The sequence below is a fragment of the Manacus vitellinus genome, unplaced genomic scaffold (assembly GCF_001715985.3).
Source record: "Manacus vitellinus isolate BGI_N305 unplaced genomic scaffold, ASM171598v3 scaffold_20_pilon, whole genome shotgun sequence".
In the NCBI taxonomy this organism is placed as follows: domain Eukaryota; kingdom Metazoa; phylum Chordata; class Aves; order Passeriformes; family Pipridae; genus Manacus; species Manacus vitellinus.
Genome location: NW_021939471.1, coordinates 1,015,931 through 1,034,790, shown reverse-complemented (window position 1 = coordinate 1,034,790; position 18,860 = coordinate 1,015,931). Strand labels below are relative to the sequence as shown.

The 18,860-nt window shown below is 41.6% G+C and overlaps 1 protein-coding gene across 2 annotated transcripts in view; it reads right to left on the bottom strand.

The window, feature by feature from the left end:
* The window catches only part of ADARB1 (adenosine deaminase RNA specific B1), a 70,816-nt gene that overhangs the window by 21,280 nt on the left and 30,676 nt on the right, over nucleotides 1–18,860 (bottom strand). For both annotated transcript variants that reach the window (XM_029959564.1, XM_018071647.2), the window contains 5 exons: nucleotides 12,138–13,069; nucleotides 3,296–3,410; nucleotides 1,512–1,680; nucleotides 863–1,011; nucleotides 83–251 (listed from right to left, as the gene is read on the bottom strand). In XM_029959564.1, the coding sequence (XP_029815424.1) occupies nucleotides 83–251; nucleotides 863–1,011; nucleotides 1,512–1,680; nucleotides 3,296–3,410; nucleotides 12,138–13,069 (1,534 nt within the window). The remainder of the gene's footprint in view (nucleotides 1–82; nucleotides 252–862; nucleotides 1,012–1,511; nucleotides 1,681–3,295; nucleotides 3,411–12,137; nucleotides 13,070–18,860) is intronic.

Below are 18,860 nucleotides of genomic sequence, written 5' to 3'. Positions count from 1 at the left end.
TTAAGGCCATTCCCCCTTGTCGCATACCCATCTTCAGCAGTAAAATGAACAGCAAAGAAACCAATTGCTGAGTGTGTCTCACCTCGCTATCTTGTCACTGCAGGACATGGTCAGCAGCCTTTCTCCTTGCAACACACCATCCCACGTCTGGATAGTGGTACTGGAGCGCACAGGGATGGTCCCTTCCCCAGATTCTATTTTTGTCCGCAGCTGTCCTCTGGCTTTGCGGTTTGGGTGCCTGTCCCCTTGATCTGCAGGACAAAAATCACTTAGAGTCAGCTGAGGAACATTCTCAAAGGGTTTTACAGACAGAATGACAGTAAGAAGAATCGATTTGAGGTATTTGTCTGCAGTTACTGCTCGCCTGCATCATAGTTCCTACCGCTCTTGGCAAATCAGCTACAGCATCAGACATCTCTCACAAATACTGCCTTCTAGGACACACTTGCAGTTAAACCAAGCTTTTGCTACAGGAGCAGTAGGCAGCAGGCAGCTCTTCAGCTCTGCCCTGTGTGTTACAGCGTTAAAATGAAGTTACAGGGCAGACCGTGGAAGGGGCACGCAGAGAACCGCTGTTAAAGGACAGAAACAGGGAAACAGGGATGGTTAGTTCTGTAGGAATACTTGCTGACTCACTGGCTTATCTCAGTTAGCATCAGCCTCTTCAAGACCACAGGGTTCATCACTCTATACTGAACTTCTACCACAGAGGAAGAACAGCTCAGATTTTTTTGGAAGAGATCTTTGTCTAACACACCTCTATGCTAAAAGGAAAGAAGACACCTAAATTTTAACCATGCCACTGGTACACGTTCCACGAATAATTTAAGCTCCCTGGGGTTGAGGAGGACTGCTGTCATACCCTCTTGTGCTGCTTCGTGGGGGGAGAAAATCCGAGCATCACCACAAGGAGATGTGCTGATATAGAGATGGAACTGCACATTCTCCTTCAGCTTAAACCCGCCTTGCTCTGATCTGATAAAAATGGATTTTTGCTGATCTTCTTTATTGCTGAAACAGAGAAGAAAGGTAGAGTCAAAACTGACATTAACATGGAAATAGCCACAAGCTGTGCAGTCTTAACGGGCATTAAAAACAAACACAGGATGGCTGAAAATTTTATAATGTTAATCTAACAGTTATTACAATTAACAAAATTAAAGGGCCATCAAGACACGAAACATCTCCAGATGTCAAGAGCTTTCAGGCACTTACCAGCAAATGAAACACCAGCACCTTTTAGCCCACTTGATATTATTTTGATTTATATGTCTGCAGTTTACAGAATGATTCCCAATTATTTTTCCTGTCCTCCCCCTTCATGAGAGACACCTCACTGAATAAATGTTTTGTTCAAGTCAAACTTGAGGGCAAAGGGCCCGAGTTCTAAATTCAACATCCTAATGCAACGGGACAAGAGTTTCACATTGAAATAATGAAGACACGTGTTTTACATGGACAGATTTTCAACTCTGTGGTATCAGCTCATCTTCCTTTTCCCTCCAGCTTACCTTAGGTAAAGCTCAAGTTGTGTATACAGAAACTTCAGCAGGCACCGTCGAGCTATAATTTCCGCGTGGCAATCATTTAATGCAAGACCACGATCACTCATGTATTCACCATTGATACATTTTGTTCCTGTAGAAACACTTATTACAAGGGCATCTTTCACATCTGTACCTGCCAAACAAAATTTCGGGAAGAAGACGCAATTAACATCACAAATAATTTACTGAGTGATCTTCTTGCTGAACCCAAAGAAGGTTCCTTTTTTTGTGCTGTTTGTTTATTTAAAAAAAAAAAATGTTTTTTTTTCTTCCAATATTTTCTTTAAAACAAAAGCTTCAGTCAGCCATATCCTCCCTGTACCAGCACAGTCTCTGGTTCTCATGAGCTCTTCATGTTGGAGTTTAGACAAGTTAAAAATTGAAAACCTGCAGGGAAAAAAATGCTGCTTCAGGAAGAGTTATTAAAGCTTGAGACCCAAAGTGGTTTTTTTCCTGAGGTTCAGGCAGCCAGCAACTTTCAGCATGTACCTTCTGACCACCTATGCAGACATTCACAGTGACTTTAGAAATCTGAAAGGCACTGGTTTATTAAAGCAGCAGCACATTACAGAAGGGTACTGAACTAACAACAAGGAAGGTAAGACTAGGGAATGAAGAAATTTAAATGCTTAAATCACTGTAAAGATTACCAGCAGTATAATGTGTAGTTCTTGGTATTAAACCATCCCATACAACAGAACTTAAAAAAATACATTAGGTGGGTGTTTTCTGTACAGAGAACTGCCTTTATCACTCAAAAAAATCCCAGCTGCATGAAGGACTCAAAAAGACAGGTCAAAATGCCACCTAGCAAGACACTCGGGGAAAAAAAAGCCCAACAAATTAAAAAAATGAACCTGAGCCCAGCTGGCCCCTCCTGCCCAAAGGGCTGGAGGAGAAGCAAGGAGCTGCAACACACAGCTATGCAATGGAGTCATCTAATTCCAGAGGTTCCCCAGACACGTATCCACACAAAGATGTTTTCTAGTTCTGTGTAAAGCTATTTCTTCGGGTAATCAAAAGGTATTCACGTGTTAATTAAGTCTTGATTCTTTGGCACATGGCTCTTCTGAGAATTGCAGATACAGGGCTGTAATTATATAAAAACCTTTTAAATGCCACAAAATACATTCAGCAGCAGTGTGGTTGTAGATCAGTTTAGGGCAGAACTTCACTGTTTCGGGAGATTTGGACAAACACAGACCTTGTGTCAGCAACCAGAGAACCACGACACCACTGCTTACATGTGCACACCACTGCCATCTGCCAAAACTTAAGCTGCTTTCTTCAGATATTTTTACTAAAATGACTCACATCAAGCACTAAGAATAAAATACAGCAAGAATAACCAAGTCCAAAATATTAAAAACTTGGAAAGAAGCATAATTCTTACATAATAGGCCCAAACCAAGAATGCAATCTGCGTGACTGATGGGGAGGAAACTTATTTATTTTCAGAAAGTTTTGTGATTCATTTTAAAAGCTACATTTTGTACACCGTGGGCTACTAGGATGTCTCAATCAAGCAGGAAACTGGAACTCTGTGGAAACAGAAGTATTTGCAGGTCTAACTTCCCTGTAAATATCCTTAGTTGAGATTTATTTACTATATTTAGTCCACCTTCAAGATTAAACAGTAAAAATATATTTCAATACCGCTTGACTGAAAAAAGGTAGTTTACTAGAATGCAAACAGAGCTCTTGTATTTAAGCAGTTAAAATACTACTTCTTTTTTTTTTTAATTTACCTGTTGTCATGACAATTCCAGCAAGAACTTTTCGACGTGCATGAGGAGATGTGAAATTTTCAGTCAAATCACTGAATTTATCTACAACCAAGCGTGCAACAGCATCAGCTAAAACCTGTGGGATCACAAAGAAATGCATATTAGAAAAAAAAAAAACTAAAAATAAAAATTACAGGAGCAATAAGTTATAAAAATTTACAGTTTGAAGATATTATACATAATAAATGAAACAAGTTTTTAATTTTTCACTTTAAAAATTGACATTGAGGCATCACTCGCAGCTCCCTGCAAGTAGAAGCAGAGGTATGTGTGCTCCACATCTACTAAAACAGGGTTAGACAGCCCTAAGCCAAGCATCAAAGTACCTAATGCTCATGATGGTGAGGAACATTTGAGGCTTGGGAGAACAACTAGATAGACAGATAAGTCTATACTCTCATGCTCAAATCTCAAAACACATCATTTCAGTATCCTTAACATTAGACCTGACAAGAAGATTGAAGTAAAAAAATTCAGGCCCTTCAAACCAACCTTTTATAACAATCTAATTCCTTATCTAGCTGTTACATAAATAAGGACAACTTTGCTTTCAACACTAGTTTAACACTTTCTACTTCTTATTTTTACAAGATGTGTATAAAGGTAGGAATAGAAAATTTAACCCCAAGTAAGCTATCTCAAAATTAGGAAGGATTTCTCTTTTTCACCCCCAGGAAAACTTGAACAGTCACATTTGCAGCCTTATCAGTCAGGCTGTAAGGGGGATAAACTTGGAAAATTAAGGAAAACTTCAAACTACCAGTCCTGATCCTGTTGAATGACAATTCAGTTCAACACTGCAGCTCATTCTACCTGCTGTTTTCGAGGCTTGAACTTGTAAGTTGAACTTTTACAATGTGAACTGCAACAGCTAGAAAAGATGAGTCGAGACCACATTGTTGGATTTTCACGTGAAAAGAAACTGAAGCCAAGGCAACCATGTGCTGACAACCAGCAGCACCTGAGATGTTCTGGGGTACACACCTGGCCCACAGGTCCTGTGTCACACCTGCCAGTGCCATACAGATGTTGAGTGAGGCCCTGGCACAGGTTGCCCAGAGAAGCTGTGGCTGCCCCATCCCTGGAAGTGTCCAAGGCCAGGTTAGACGGGGCTTGGAGCAACCTGGGCTAGTGGAAGGTGTCCCTGCCCATGGCAGGGGGTTGGAATGAGATGAGCTTTATGGCCCCTTCCAACCCAAACCATTCTGGGATTCTGTGATACAGATGTTTTGAATACCCAAGCATCCAATGTGGTGCTAAACACACATGTAAGCAAATACGTCAAGCCCAAAAGGACACTTGTTGATGAGTGTCATCTGCTTGCACACTTGTTTTGGGCTCTCAGGAATGGAACATCATCACCATCATCACCCTTCCAGAGAGCCCAGGGCAAATCAACACAGCTGATGGGCAGCAGTATAGAGAGACTGGGCACCCAGCTGAAAAGGCACAAACTCTTGAATACAATCAGTTCTAAAAACAGACTGCTAGGGAAGAAAGGGAAAAGAGAAGGGGAAGAGAGAAAGAAGGGGAAGAGAAGAGAGAAAGAAGGGGAAGAGAAGAGAGAAAGAAGGGGAAGAGAAGAGAGAAAGAAGGGGAAGAGAAGAGAGAAAGAAGGGGAAGAGAAGAGAGAAAGAAGGGGAAGAGAGAAAGAAGGGGAAGAGAGAAAGAAGGGGAAGAGAGAAAGAAGGGGAAGAGAGAAAGAAGGGGAAGAGAGAAAGAAGGGGAAGAGAGAAAGAAGGGGAAGAGAGAAGGGGAAAAGAAAGGGAAAAGAAGGGGAAAAAAGAAGAGAAAAAAAAAGAAAAATGTTTGAAGACTGCCAGCTCCATTCACCCTCATTTCCTTAACAAGGTTCATGAGAACCAACAGCCTAGGAATAATGTGGAGATGCTCTCAATGTTAACTTCCTTCTGGAAAAGGTTTAGCAGCCAAGGAAGGAATAACTAAAGCTCATGTGTCATGATTCCAGAGCTTGACAGGAGACACTGACCAGCAGTCAGGTCACATCTGCGCCAGCCTTGGTCCATGTTTTGCGGCTGCACAACTTGTGGAGTCAGAAGACTCTTGACATGGCAAACACCAATTTTCTTCATGCATTTGAATGGATTGCAACTGAGAAACTTACTGTATTTTTCAGGAACACAATTTTTCTCAGAGGCTATGAACATGTCTGGTCAGGCACTGATTTTCAGACTAGGCCTTTTTGTTGCAGGACCCAAAACTGGGTTCAAGTCCATGCTCTGACAGCACAACAACCACACACTAAATCTGCATTTAATTGTGCTAGTACTTCCTGAATACAGAAAGCTGAACTTTAAGGTAAATACACGAAACAGAAAGCAAATAATTATGGGGGATTTTTTAGTCACTCTGGTTTTAGAAATGGAAAATTAAACCACAAAAGTCTTAAATGATTATTAACCTCCCTGCAGCCATGTGGGCAGATCACTGCAGGGTCAAGGCACTGAGTCCCCCTGCCACTGTTTTATCCATGACCTCACTGCACAATTATGGATACTGCTTCCCAGTTGCAAGTTTTATGCTCTCATTTCTGTAATCCATATATTTTCTGCTCTACCTTACACCGTGAAGTGCTGGACAAGAGAGAACATGGCTGGCAGCTGACAAACTACCAGGCAATGGTAAAATCACGCTGAATGACATGGTGATGGAATATCCTGGGGAAACAAGCTGTTCTAAATAGGGATGGACCTGATCCACAAAGAGAATATATGCTTCAGGTCCCTTCCAACCCAAACTATTCTATGATTCCATGCTTCAGAGAGGCTTCAAACCTGCCAGAAAGGCTTGCCACCCAGAGAATAAACAACATAATTCACCTTTTCTCAGAAAAAAAAAAAAAAAAAAAAGTGAGTGTGATGAGTGGTAACTGATGGAGTCTTTCCCAAAGCTGGGAACTGAAACTGCCAGGTGTTTCTGGGAAGAAACTAATATCTGCCAATACCTCTGACAAAAGGCTACCTGAACAGCAGCTGGGTAGGATGCTGGCATACAGGGTGGATACATTCGCTTTTTTCCAAAAGGATGCTTTTTTTCACATAACAAGCAAAGCAGTGGAAACTGTAGCATTGGTAGACAAATGAGAACACGGTGAGTCCCTCTGGGACGATGGAAACTGGTGCAGCAGAATGGGATGGGGCTGCAGCCTGGAACTAAGCTGCTGGCAAGGAAACCTAAAACTGCTTGGATGAACACAGAACCAAACACTGTGGAGGGCTGATAAAAAGGACTAGACAGAACTCAAGTGAGACAAAATGACCACTGGAGATGCAAACGATCCAGAGGAACTGGAGGGGAGGAGGGGGGGGAGGAAATTACTGCCAAAACCCAGGCAGGTATATTAAAAATTTTTTATTTCAATTTGATACTCAAATTGTGTGACAACAGCTGGGTGGTGAGGAATAAACACTGTTAAATGCCTATAGATGTAGTCACTGAAGTCACTTCGGTCTTTTATAAGAATACTTACCCAATAAATTAGAAGAATTATCCTTCTGTCCCAGAAGGATTGACATAGTTAAGAGCATGAAAGAGATGGGAACAAGGCTGGCGATGAACAGACCAGTGCAGTGCTGGGAACAAAATTTACTGGCCAAAAAAGGATGTCCTTGCTGTCCCCATCTGAAAACCAAGGACTTGAAGCTGTTTCCACAATCCCAGGCCTGGGGAAGGATCTTTCACATCTCACTCTGACTCTACTGCCTTTCATGTAAATAAATATTAATCAGAACAGAAACTGAACTCATGTCTCACCTTCCCCATGAATGCCCTAACATCTCATACAGAGTTTCTCTATCCCTGCTCCTGCATTAAATCATTATTCAAAGTTGGATAATTCAAAAAAGGAAAGACCAAAAATATCTGACAGTTGGCTCGGCAAGGCATGTGAGCTCCAAGATATTTTGGGTGCATTGTCCTTTTCTCTGATGAAGTTACAGTGAATCCACTCCTTTTCTACACGCACAGACTGGTTTTGGCAATACACATCTTGCAGCAGTGTTGTACCAGAATCACCCTGACCATCCATATTTGAAGATATCCTTAAGCTGATGAAGTCCAGGTCCACCTGGAGCTGGAGGAAGACCGTGGCAGGTCATGGAGACCACCCATGCTGAATGCTGGTGATGACTTGCATGGTGGAATCAAAGGCAGCAGGAGAAGGGAACTGCCTGGGCCGAGAGCACACAGCTCTCCCCAGGGAACTGACCCAAGACTTCTGTGCTCTCCTTGGATCTCCAGGGATCCTTCTCAAGCAGAAATGTTCTCCTTCATGTTGTTTTTTTTTCCTTACCTTCACAGTTTAGGGCTTATGTGAACTTTCCACAGCAGGTAAAATCAAGGTCAGCCAGGTCCTCCACTCTAACAAAGACCAGCACACTCAATTCAGAGAAGATAGAAACATATCTACGCTAATAAAACAGGGTAATTGTTTTATAATGCTCCAAACTTTCCTGTATTGATTTAAAGAAAATTCTGCCTGGCTGTAGAGTCTCTCACTGCTTATGCTGATACATCTTTTACATTTCTTCCAATTCCACAGCAACTATTAAAAGGATTAAAAAAGCACTGCAAGTACCAGTAGCCCTTGCAGTAATGGTTCTCACTCCATTTCTCCCGCTTAACGTTTTCTTTCAATGTTTGTCCACAACAATATAAAGGACAAAATGAATAAATGCAGTTAGGTGAATGATTAAAAATACTTTCTTTAGTGGAGTTTTTTTCAAATTTATCTCATCTGCAGCTACACTGCTTACTTGTGTAGCTCAGCTTGCTTTCCCTCACAACAGTCTGTATTTAACTCTGTATTTAAGCCTCAATATTTACAATTCCAATTCCCACCTCTCTGCACAACCTGACTAATCAGCTATCTTTTTAAGCAAGCAGTTTGAGGAAATCTGGGAAATAGCATTAGGAAAACCTCCATATAAGCTTTCTAACAGAGGCCATCAGCGGCCTAAAGAGGTGATAGCTCCACCAGTAGGCTCCCATCATCTGATGGAAAACACTCCCCTGAGTGATGCCAGCAGCCTGGACTGGCTGGGGAATTACCACTACCAATATGTTCTTTTCTCAGTTTTTTTCCAAAGCATTTGGTGCTGGTCTGAGTCTTTTAGGGACAGCACTATCCCACCTTTGACAGAGGTGTGAGACCCTTCCCAGCCTTCCTTGGGGAGCAGGGAGTGTCTAAGGAAAAAGAAACAAAGGAGAGAAAGCAAGTGGTCTCTGGGAGACTTCTCTCAGGATGATAAAGACACCAAAAATGAAGAAATAAGGAAGTCCGAGGGAGCATCCACTGCTCCTGAGATGTCCATGGACATCCTTGTCCCATCTCTTGAGATGTCCAAGGCGATGCTCAACAGCAGGATCAGCTCTGTGAGTGGAGATAGTCTCAGCCAGCACCAGCATCCCCTGCAAACCTCACGCTTCCCAGTGCTGGGCCTGATGGCAGGGATGTGGCAGAGGGGACGGGACGTGTGAGAAGGAGTTTTTGCCTGGCCCAGCATGGCTCTTGCTGTGGTTGAGTGCTCAACAATAACCTTTGTCCCAGAAACCAGATTTCGCTGTCTTCTCCAGTTCTCATCAACTGCTAAGTCTGCAAACAAGCCATGCACTTAAACTTCTTAATGGTTCTAATCTAAGAATGCTGAAATAACCAGTTTTCTTCTGTGGAAAAGAATGAAACTTGGAGGAAACATTTTAGAGCCCTTGGTATATCCTGTGGCTCCTTGCATTGAGGAGTGGGAGGTAATGTGATGGTGGTTGTTGAGGGGGGGATTCTTCCCCTTTACTCTGCTCTTGTGAGACACCCCCTCATTGCTGCATCCAGTTCTGGGGCCCCCAACAAAAAAACAGACAGGTACCTATTGGATTGAGTCCAGAGGAGGCCATGGAGATGCTCCAAGAGCTGGAGTCCCTCTGCTCTGGAGACAGACTAAGGGAGCCAGAGTTGTTCAGCCTGGAGAAGGTTCCAGCGAGACCTTAGAGCCCCTTCCGGTGCCTAAAGGGGCTCTGAGAGAGTTGGAGAGGGACTTCGGACAAGGGCATGGAGTGACAGGACAGGAGGGAAGGGCTTCCCACTGACAGAGGTGGGGTTAGATGGGATAGTGGGAAGAAATCCTTCCCTGTGAGGGTGGTGAGTGAGGCCCTGGCACAGGTTGTCCAGAGAAGCTGTGGCTGCCCCATCCCTGGAAGTGTCCAAGGCCAGGCTGGATGGGGCTTGGAGCAACCTGGGCTAGTGGAAGGTGTCCCTGCCCTTCCAACCCAAGCCATCCTGTGATTCTATGATTTTATGATCAATTCACAGAGCAGAGCTAACCACAAAAATATTTTCCTTGCTTTGAAGAGGCAAGTCTCTCTAATTGCAAGTCTGACAACCTCTTCAATCCTAACACACCCACTGCCAAGGTGATAAATGACGAGTGCTGAATTTTTCAGTGGGGCATTTTTACCCACTGTGAGGCACATGTTGAGTTTCTTACTGACTTTAACTCACTTTCCCAGCACAGAATTGTTCCTCACTGCAGTGAATCTTGCTTTGTCCCTCACAAAAAGTCAGGCTGGGAGCAAGCAGACAAGCTTAAATTAAAATCACAGCATCAGCACCTCAGTAATTCCCTGTACAGACTGTAAGATTATACCTACTCCCATGCCATAACCTGGTTTTTGATTGCAACTGCCCTTGTGCACCATTTGATACCTTGTATTTCTGCATTTAATTTCCCTTGGGGCCCCTGAAGTTACCAGGAGGTCTGATGGGATCACAGATGTGCATTTCAGCCATACCCCTGACCACCCCTGTCACAGGGATCATCTTTCCTCTCGACACTTCTCACTTCATCCACTTTTCTCACCACAAACGAACACCTCAACTTACAAGCAGGTTAGGAACCTGCCACCCAGGCAGTCAGTTCCAACACCTTCATCTGCACAACCACACTGTACTTCTATTATTTCCCCTAAGCATTTGGTATTTGAATTTTTCCTCCCTTGCGTGTTTCTAGTTTTCATTTTTCCAACCCAATCAACGTTTTTTATTTGGTCCATGGCCTACAACAAATCGTATCCTCATTCACATCATTCCTGTACTCTCCAACTTCCCCCACTTTAGGAGTATCTCTGAATTTAACACTCTTTTACACAGTAAAAGAGTCTAAAAACAACTCACAGACTTTAAAAAAAAATTAATAAATAAGGCAGGACTTGAAAACACCACAAATGCTTAAATAATCAAATACATACCAGATGAAAATCACTAATATGTAGCAGACCTGATATAATTCCAGTAACTCAGTGGCTAATTATAATTAAAATCAAAGCAATACAACATAGTGAAGTGCAGAAAGGATGATATCTTGACAACAAGCCGATCAAAAGCCCTTGAATGAAAAAATGACTTGAAATCAGTTCTACATTAGGCAGCACCCATGTAGATCTTCCCCATCTCACCTCGGGCTTTTTCACACTTCCCTATTCCAGTTTTCACCATTTTACTGATCTGAGAACTAATAACACATAAATTACTGGCAGGGAAATTTTTTTGGTGTCTGGAGTCAAATCCACTTTTAAAAGCGGAGCAGAGAACGCAGTCTGAAATTACTGAATCTACTGAAGAAATTTTAATACACAAATTACCATGACCCTGGATTCGAAAATCAAGGAAACATTAGTAACACAATAATTGTGCAACAGTGACAAGAATGCATATAGGAAGTTCTAAAATACGCATATTGTCCATTCATTTTGAGAAAACAACATAAAATACTTATACTCTTAGAATCATAACAAATTCTAAAACAGTGTTTTTGAGATTGAAAAGGTCAAGGCCTTAAAATTCTCATAATAAACAGAAAGTTTAAAAAAAGTCACAGGCAAATATTTGAATTTAGACAGGTATATATCATTAAAAAGATCCGAGAGATGCAGTAGAAAGCAGTCCAACAATCATTATCATAGTTTGACTGGGGAGAAACACAAGCAAGAAAACATGGGAGAATTATTCTTCATTAGAAAAATAAAAATTACTCCATTCTATCTATTTTAAATTTTTGGTCTATGCCTGGTATGGTTGATATTTTCCCTAGTTCATTAATTATTTGATTTAAATTCTTTCTCATCCAAGATTTACTTGCCTAAGTAACTTCCATGTGCATATTAATTAATTTGCTTAGAGCACAACCCTTCAGATGACAGCTATTGAACCACACATCGTGGATACATGCACTCTGATTGTGTTTAGACCCTGGAAATCAGTGGCAACTGCATCAGTCTCACTTAATCTGACCTTGACTTACATCACTCAGCTCTGTTCACACCAACAATTTCTGTTTGCAGGAGAGAACAATTTTCTTCTCTGCTAAGAACTGTTGTATCAAATACAAATTTTACTTAAAGCAGTAATTCTGACTTGAGCCTGAATTAAGTCTTGCTGCCTGAGATGAGTAAGATGCGATTCAACCTTTCCTCAGCATAAACCATAATCCAAGCTGGCACTGCACTGGGGCTGGGGCTCTCTTACATGACATGATCAAGGCTGAAAACATCATCAACAAAGCCTCCTCTCTGTGCAAGAGAATACAAAGAGCTCATGAAATTGTCAGAAGCCATAAGTGGATAAATCACCTAATACATATATACAGACATATATATATATATATATGCACTCACAGCTTTACAGAAGCAGAATAAACAGCCGAAATGCTGTTAGAGCTGACTCAGTATGCACGACTTGGCTCCTCCTGGTCATCACCCAAAAGCTACCAACAACACCCAGAGGATTTCTCACCTGTGGCAAGTGCAACTGGAGCCCCTCGCTGGGAATAGGCTGCCGAGATGGAGTCTGGTCCAGCTGCATGTTAAACAAGGATGCCAGGGCCAACTGAGCCGCCCGAGCTTTTGCCAGCTTCTTGTTTCTTCCCGAGCCCTCAAAAGTCTGACCATCCACCGCCACAGCCATGACAAAGTTTTTGGCGTGGCTCTCTCCGCTCTCCGAGAGAAACTCGTACTTCAGCCCCGGCCGCAGCTCATTGAGGATCATGACAGGGTTCTTGCCACTGGCAGTGGGGTAGGGGGATGGCGGGGGCAGAGGCGACTGGGAGAGGCTGCTGGCCACAGCGGACGACGGCAAACCGTACTCCCCACCAGAGCTAAAGGAGCCGTCCCCGTTGGAGCCGAGGTAAAAGGAAGCATCGGAAGGGACCGGCGTTTCAAACCCGTTGAAAAGGGTGTCGGGGAAGTCCGCCTGGTCGGACGTGAAGTCCGTGTTGACCGACAGAGTCCTTCCCATTGCCAGGTGGGCTTCCGAGGCGTTTGGGAACTGGACGAAAGACCGCAGAGCCTTCTCGGCAGCGTGAAGCTTGGCTTTCTTTTTCGTTGGGCCAGATCCCTCAAACACCTGCCCATTGACTTCCACTGCCATCACGAACATGGGGGCATGGACTGGTCCCGTCTGGGAGAGCAGTTTGTACTGTAAACCAGGTTTGATCTCATTAAGTTGCATCAGGGCGTTCTTTGGAAGAACAGGGCCGGGCATTTTCTTCCTCTTCTTGGGGCGAAATTTGGAATGGCCATTGTTGCCCTCCTCCAAAGGTCTCTTCCTGCTGCTGCTGCTGCCCCCGTTGGAGAGCTGTGTCCCCTCCCCGGCTCCTGTCCCACCGCTGTCTTTGGGGGGAACGTTGTCCACGTTGCGGTTTTCTTTAATGTCGGTGCTGCTCGAACCTGCGGTGCCCAGAAAGAGTAACTTACAATGCCTTCGGTGCAGGATCTTGTAAATGCAAAATTTATAGATTCCTTTATCTCTCTTTGTAACTGGTTAAGTGATGTGTGCTCACAGGTTAAATATTTTTGCAATACAACCATAGATGATAATAATAATAACGTAATACAATCTCAATGATTCAAGAAATAACACACTCAATGATCTTCAAGCTACACATTTGATACAGTCACATAGCAAAAACCCACAACAGCTCTGTTTTTTTCATTTAAATTATGCTGGAACAAAACTTTTACTTATAAATTACATTTAGCCTGAAAAATGCCTTAAATCAGAAATATAAGTTATGGTAGAATATACCCATAAAACAAACAACTACCATTAATAAAATAAAAATGGATGCTTAAGACCAGAACTCAGAGACAAGTATTTAGTTCTATTTTATTCTTATTTTAGTCATGTTACTTTTTTGCCTCAGTGATTTTTAGTTGCTCAAATTGAAAAATTACATAAATAAAACCTGAGCAATGAAAAATTAGGCAGCTCTTTGGCAGGTACCATGACTGAAGAGTGTTTAAATGCTTTTGTTTCTCTTTAGCTATTCCGTATTTTCCTAATTCAATTCTTTTTTTATGCCTTTCCTAAATATTCATTTCACCTCACCCCAATTTTACTCAGGAACTACAGTTGCCTGCTGCCTACAGCTGCCTGCTGTGCCACCATGACTACAACACTACTTTATATATTTCCAATAGACAGCCTTCTATTAAAAAAACACCAACTTATATTTGTCATTTACAAGCACAATTCCTTGCCAAAAATACTGCTGTCACAGAACTACAAACCCAAAAATCATTATAAAGATCCTCTCTTAAGGCTATGAGGAATAGAAGTGGGACAAAAGCTGCACATTTACAGTGATGATATTTTAGTGGGGTGGGAGAAAGTCAATAACAACATAATGGTTTATTTTCAAAGAAGAAAGTTGGGGTAATGATATGTCAGAGCTATATTTAAAGAATTAAATTTGCTGTAATTTCAAAAGGCCTCATTTTTACGCTGATAAAAAAACTGAAGAAATTGATTATTTGTGTTTTCTATTGGCATGTGTGAATGAAAAGGCAAATTTAGTAGGTCAAGTATTTCTAACTCTTCTGTTCCAAAACTTCAAAATATCTATATTACATCTACATTGATCCCAGGTGATAAATTTTAACTGAAATGAGAGCAAACCAAGGTGGGAGCTCTCAGAGCGACAAATTTCAGTGGCGCCTTCAGTCTTCCCTAAGAATCCCCTACCATGCACACATCACTTCGCCCAGGTTACAAAGCTGATGGAATGGTTACTAAATTTTCATTTATAACATCCTCCAGCAAAAGCTTGATAGGTTACTCCTTTCGGTGCTCGAAGAGAAAGAAAAAAAGAAAAAAAAAATCAAAGGAAAGAGCCAAAACAGGAACACATTTTGTTAAATCACGGCAGCACAACAGAGAATTGTACAGTACTGAACATGCAATTAATTCAATTAAATTTGGTCAAGAATTGAAACATGGAGTATTCTGAAGCCTTTCATTGCTAGAAATCTGCTACATTTAATCAACTATCTCTTGTTCAGCCACAAACATATTGCCTCAGAACGTGGGCCATGGGGTCAAAACTGTCAATGCACATTGTTCATGCATATATTCTGTATATAAATACATATTTATGGTAGAGGAATCTAAGGACAAATAGAGGGAATTTTTAAATCTTTCCTTACAGTGAGTTTCTTACCTGAAGCTGTAATCTCCAAAAATTACATCTCATCTAAAACATCATTTCTGGAACACTGCCCTTAAAGGTGGCACCAGGAATTTGTTATCAACCAACCAACATGACTTTTAGGCTGAACATAAATCACTGAGTTGACACTAATTAATGGTCTCTGGTTTTATCTTTCTTTTTATATGAAGACAACTACCAATGCCTGTGGAAACCACAGAAGGAAAACAGAAGTTGAACAGGCTCCAGCTGAACGCTAAAAAAAGAATTTTTGCATGTAAGCATGGCAGCTGGAGGAACTCCTTAATCCATCTCACAACCCAGGTAGGAGAAATGATGCCCTGACAGAGAAGGGGGACTTGTAGGGAGCAGGAAATAAGCTTGCAGGCTTACCTCGTCTGATAAGAGAAAAGGGAAGAAAACTAGTCCTTGACTGAGAACTACTGGGCTTGTTAGCTTTGGAGAGCCTGCGGGGTGGGAGACATTAGGAGAGAAAGCAAGTGGGGAGCTGGCACCCCGAGTCAAACCAAGAAACCAGGAAAAGAGGCAATTTTCTACACTGTGGAGTTGATCCAAATCCAAGCAGGCGATGGAAAGAAAACAATTCCTGCGCAAACCCACAGGACCTGTGTTTGTTTCAACCCACAGAGTCACCCAACTGCAAGAGAAAGAAACTCCTTCTCAGAGCGAGGGTGAAGATGTGCTTTCAGTCCTTTTCTTTAGCCTGTCCTGCCCAGTAGTGGTGAGGGCCTCTAATTGCCTTAGCGCTCGAGGAGATCTGACAGATTAGTCAAAATGTAGCCTGTTCAAGTCAAAGAAATCATCTCTAATCCTGTCCATATTCAGACATGGAGTAACTCCTCCAGCCCAGCCTCTCCCTGCTGCTCAGAAACAGACTTCCCTTTTCCAGGCATCTCACCTTCCAGGCTCATCCTCTCCTTGTCCAGCTCCCCATCTGTGACAGGGCCACCAGCAGACCCCAGGAGAGAGTATCATTCCAAGACATACCAAGGACACAGTGGCCCTTCCCCAGGGCAGCCTTGAAACTCTGGGCTGTCCAAGAGAGCATGGCAGGGAGCCATCCATCCTCCCCCCAGCAAAATGCCTAATTTGCTTTTAAAGGCCCCACAAACTCTTGGTATCCACAATGTCCTGGCCAAAGCACTTTACAACTTCATTAGACGTTGCATGAAAACATCTCCCATTGCTTGCTTTGAACTTCCACTGCTAGTCTTAAAGCATCTATTGTTTTTTATTGGCTATTTTTTTTTAATTTGATGATTTTAATATTAAACACTCCCTGCTGTGCACACTTTTACAGAGATCTCTAGCATTTCAACCTTCTCATCCCTCCTCTACGCCATAGGGCTCTAGCTGTCCCTTGTCCTGAGGTCATGACAGATGTGAATCACCACTCCTTGAACGTTCTAGAAACAGTTTAGATAATTCTAAAGTCTGGCAGTCTCATTTGGAGACCGGTGATAAGTTTTGTGCTGCCAGCATCACCGCTAAAATAGGACGGGAAAATGAGAACTGTAAATGTTAAAACACTGTTAGAAAGTATAAAGCAAAAGAGAGAGTTGGCAGGAGTAAAAAAAAAAATCTGAATTATTAAACACTCTTCTACATTCAGTAATGGATGCTCTTTATTATTCTACTTCCTTTTTGATTAAACTTTTGTTGACAAGTGACCATATATTAACATTGTCTTGCCTCAGGAAGGTTGCATAGTCTTGTGGATCTTCTAACAGACCCAAAAATCAAGAGGTTTACAAACAGCCTAACCCTAGGTTTTCAGTGTTCTTTTTGCCTATGCATTTTCCAGTCTTTAAATAAGTGTTCAAGGAATGAATGCTTTAGAGAGCCCTTTGAGGACCATCATGTCTGCTGTGTATTTAATGCTTTAAAGTAGCATTAATACACTTGATGACTGAGATCCTGTTTTTCTAAACATTTATACAACCCATGATTTAAAAGTTGGACATTTTTCGTGAGGTTGGCATATTTTCTGGTCACTAAAATTAGTTGGTAGCTTCAACTGTAGATTTGACTGATGTCTGTGGAAGTTGCCTTGGTTCAAATCACAGTTGACAGTATCACACACCAACAACTTCAGTGGAAGGAGAGTCCTTGCCCCCCAGATCTTGTTTGAGAACTTACAAACCCAAGGACACTCAAAGCGGAAAAAAGTCACAGGAAATTTTCATGTCAGTAAAGAATGAGATCTCTCTGAGTGCATTGGTTCATTTTTGGGTTTATTCCCTGTAATTAAAAAGTGCCTCCAATTAAGATGTTTTATCCATTGGGGAACTTCCATTACCTGCTTGCTGAGAGACAGCACTCTCCTTGCTCTGTCTGATCTGGAGCACAATTAATTAAATTTAGATGACTCTTAGTTGAACTGAAAGATGATGATTGTAGCTACTCTCATTTAGTGGCCTGGGGACATTCTAAATAAATATCTTTTTTTTCATTAAAAACCAGCATGCTCTCTTCTGAGCATCTTTTTGAAAAAGGAGGAAAAATTATCAAAGAGAAAGGTCAGGACAGCTACATGCTGGTGTCCCAAGTGTTCAGAGTGCTGTAGAAGTAACAGCCATGCAAAGCAACAGAAAACAAATAAAAATATTCCAAATAACCATATCTTTCCCCAAATCTCCTGCAACATCTTCGCTATAGCCAATGGATAAACGAGGAAGACCTTAAAAGCTGAAGATGGAAACGTGTTTTCTCAGAGATGTTAATTTAGCAACATCACTGTCTTACGTTTCAGCTGAACCAAAACAATTTTAATTCTGGCTTCTGCAGAGGAATCCCAGTTATGAAACCACAGGTAACAAAGACTGCATATGCCCACCTTCCTTTCCTTTAAGAAACTTTTCCCCAAATGCAGCTACATAAAACAATAAAAAAAATTAATAGGCAACCTCTGATATGCCACCACAATTTTAAGAGATACAAAAATAAAGAGAGATAAAAAGTTAAAAAAGCATATGTCTTCACACAAATTAAAGTGAAGAACTTAAGAATTTAAACTTTGATTTCTCCCCCTCAAATGTGATGATTTAACACTTCAAATTCATAATGTTTGTGTGGGCACACGGGCAAAGGAAGGTCATCCTGCACTTTCTATTAACTGGGCTCAGCCAAGGGGACACAGTGATCCGACATCTCAAAACATGCTTCTGGGACACAACTGATGTTATACAAATGCATTCCATGGAAAATTTTAACAACTCAATGGAGCCAGGCTCCTGAAATGATAAAAAATTCCATGAGTGGTTTCCTGTATTGACGCACTAACACGCAAAAACCCCAGAAGCAGACAAAAATGTAGTCTTTTGCTCAGGGACAGAATTCCCCTGTAAAGACATGATATATTCCTCCAGTTCAGGAAGGCACCTTTTATTCATGCTCAGTTACACTCCTTATTGAAAAAAAGGATGTTTTATCAAAAAAATTATCTTATGTGATATTACCCAATTACACTTTACTTTTCTGAAGTCCTCCTCAGGGAGACCACTTTTAGAAATAGCTAAAGCTTCCATTTGAAGTAATTTCTTTTATACCAAGGAAAAGAAAATGTTAGCAAGCATATTCCAGTTGAGTTTGCTATTTCACTCTAAGGAGAAAAGACGCATTCTAGTTCAGACAATATTTTTTGCTTTGTTTTGGTTTTTTTGGGGGTGGAGAATGTTTGTTTGGGGTTTGTTTGACCCATCTTCTTTAGCTCGCACTAAAATTTTTCTGTAACTCCTCCAGACTGAATTACAACTCTGCTGCTCCTACATTGCTGGGTTTGTTACCTTTGCCAGATGCACCCTTTAGCCACTGTCACTTAGGGGAAAAATAAGCACATTTGTTATTACACCAAATGCAATCATTTACAGTCAGGCACAGCAGAGCAGCAACAGAACAATTCTCTGCTTCACAAAAAAAAAAAAAAGACAGTTGAAAGGCAAATAACAGTGCAAATATTCTGTAATGTTTTAATGAGAATGCTTTTCTCACAGGTTATCAGTTCTTCATTA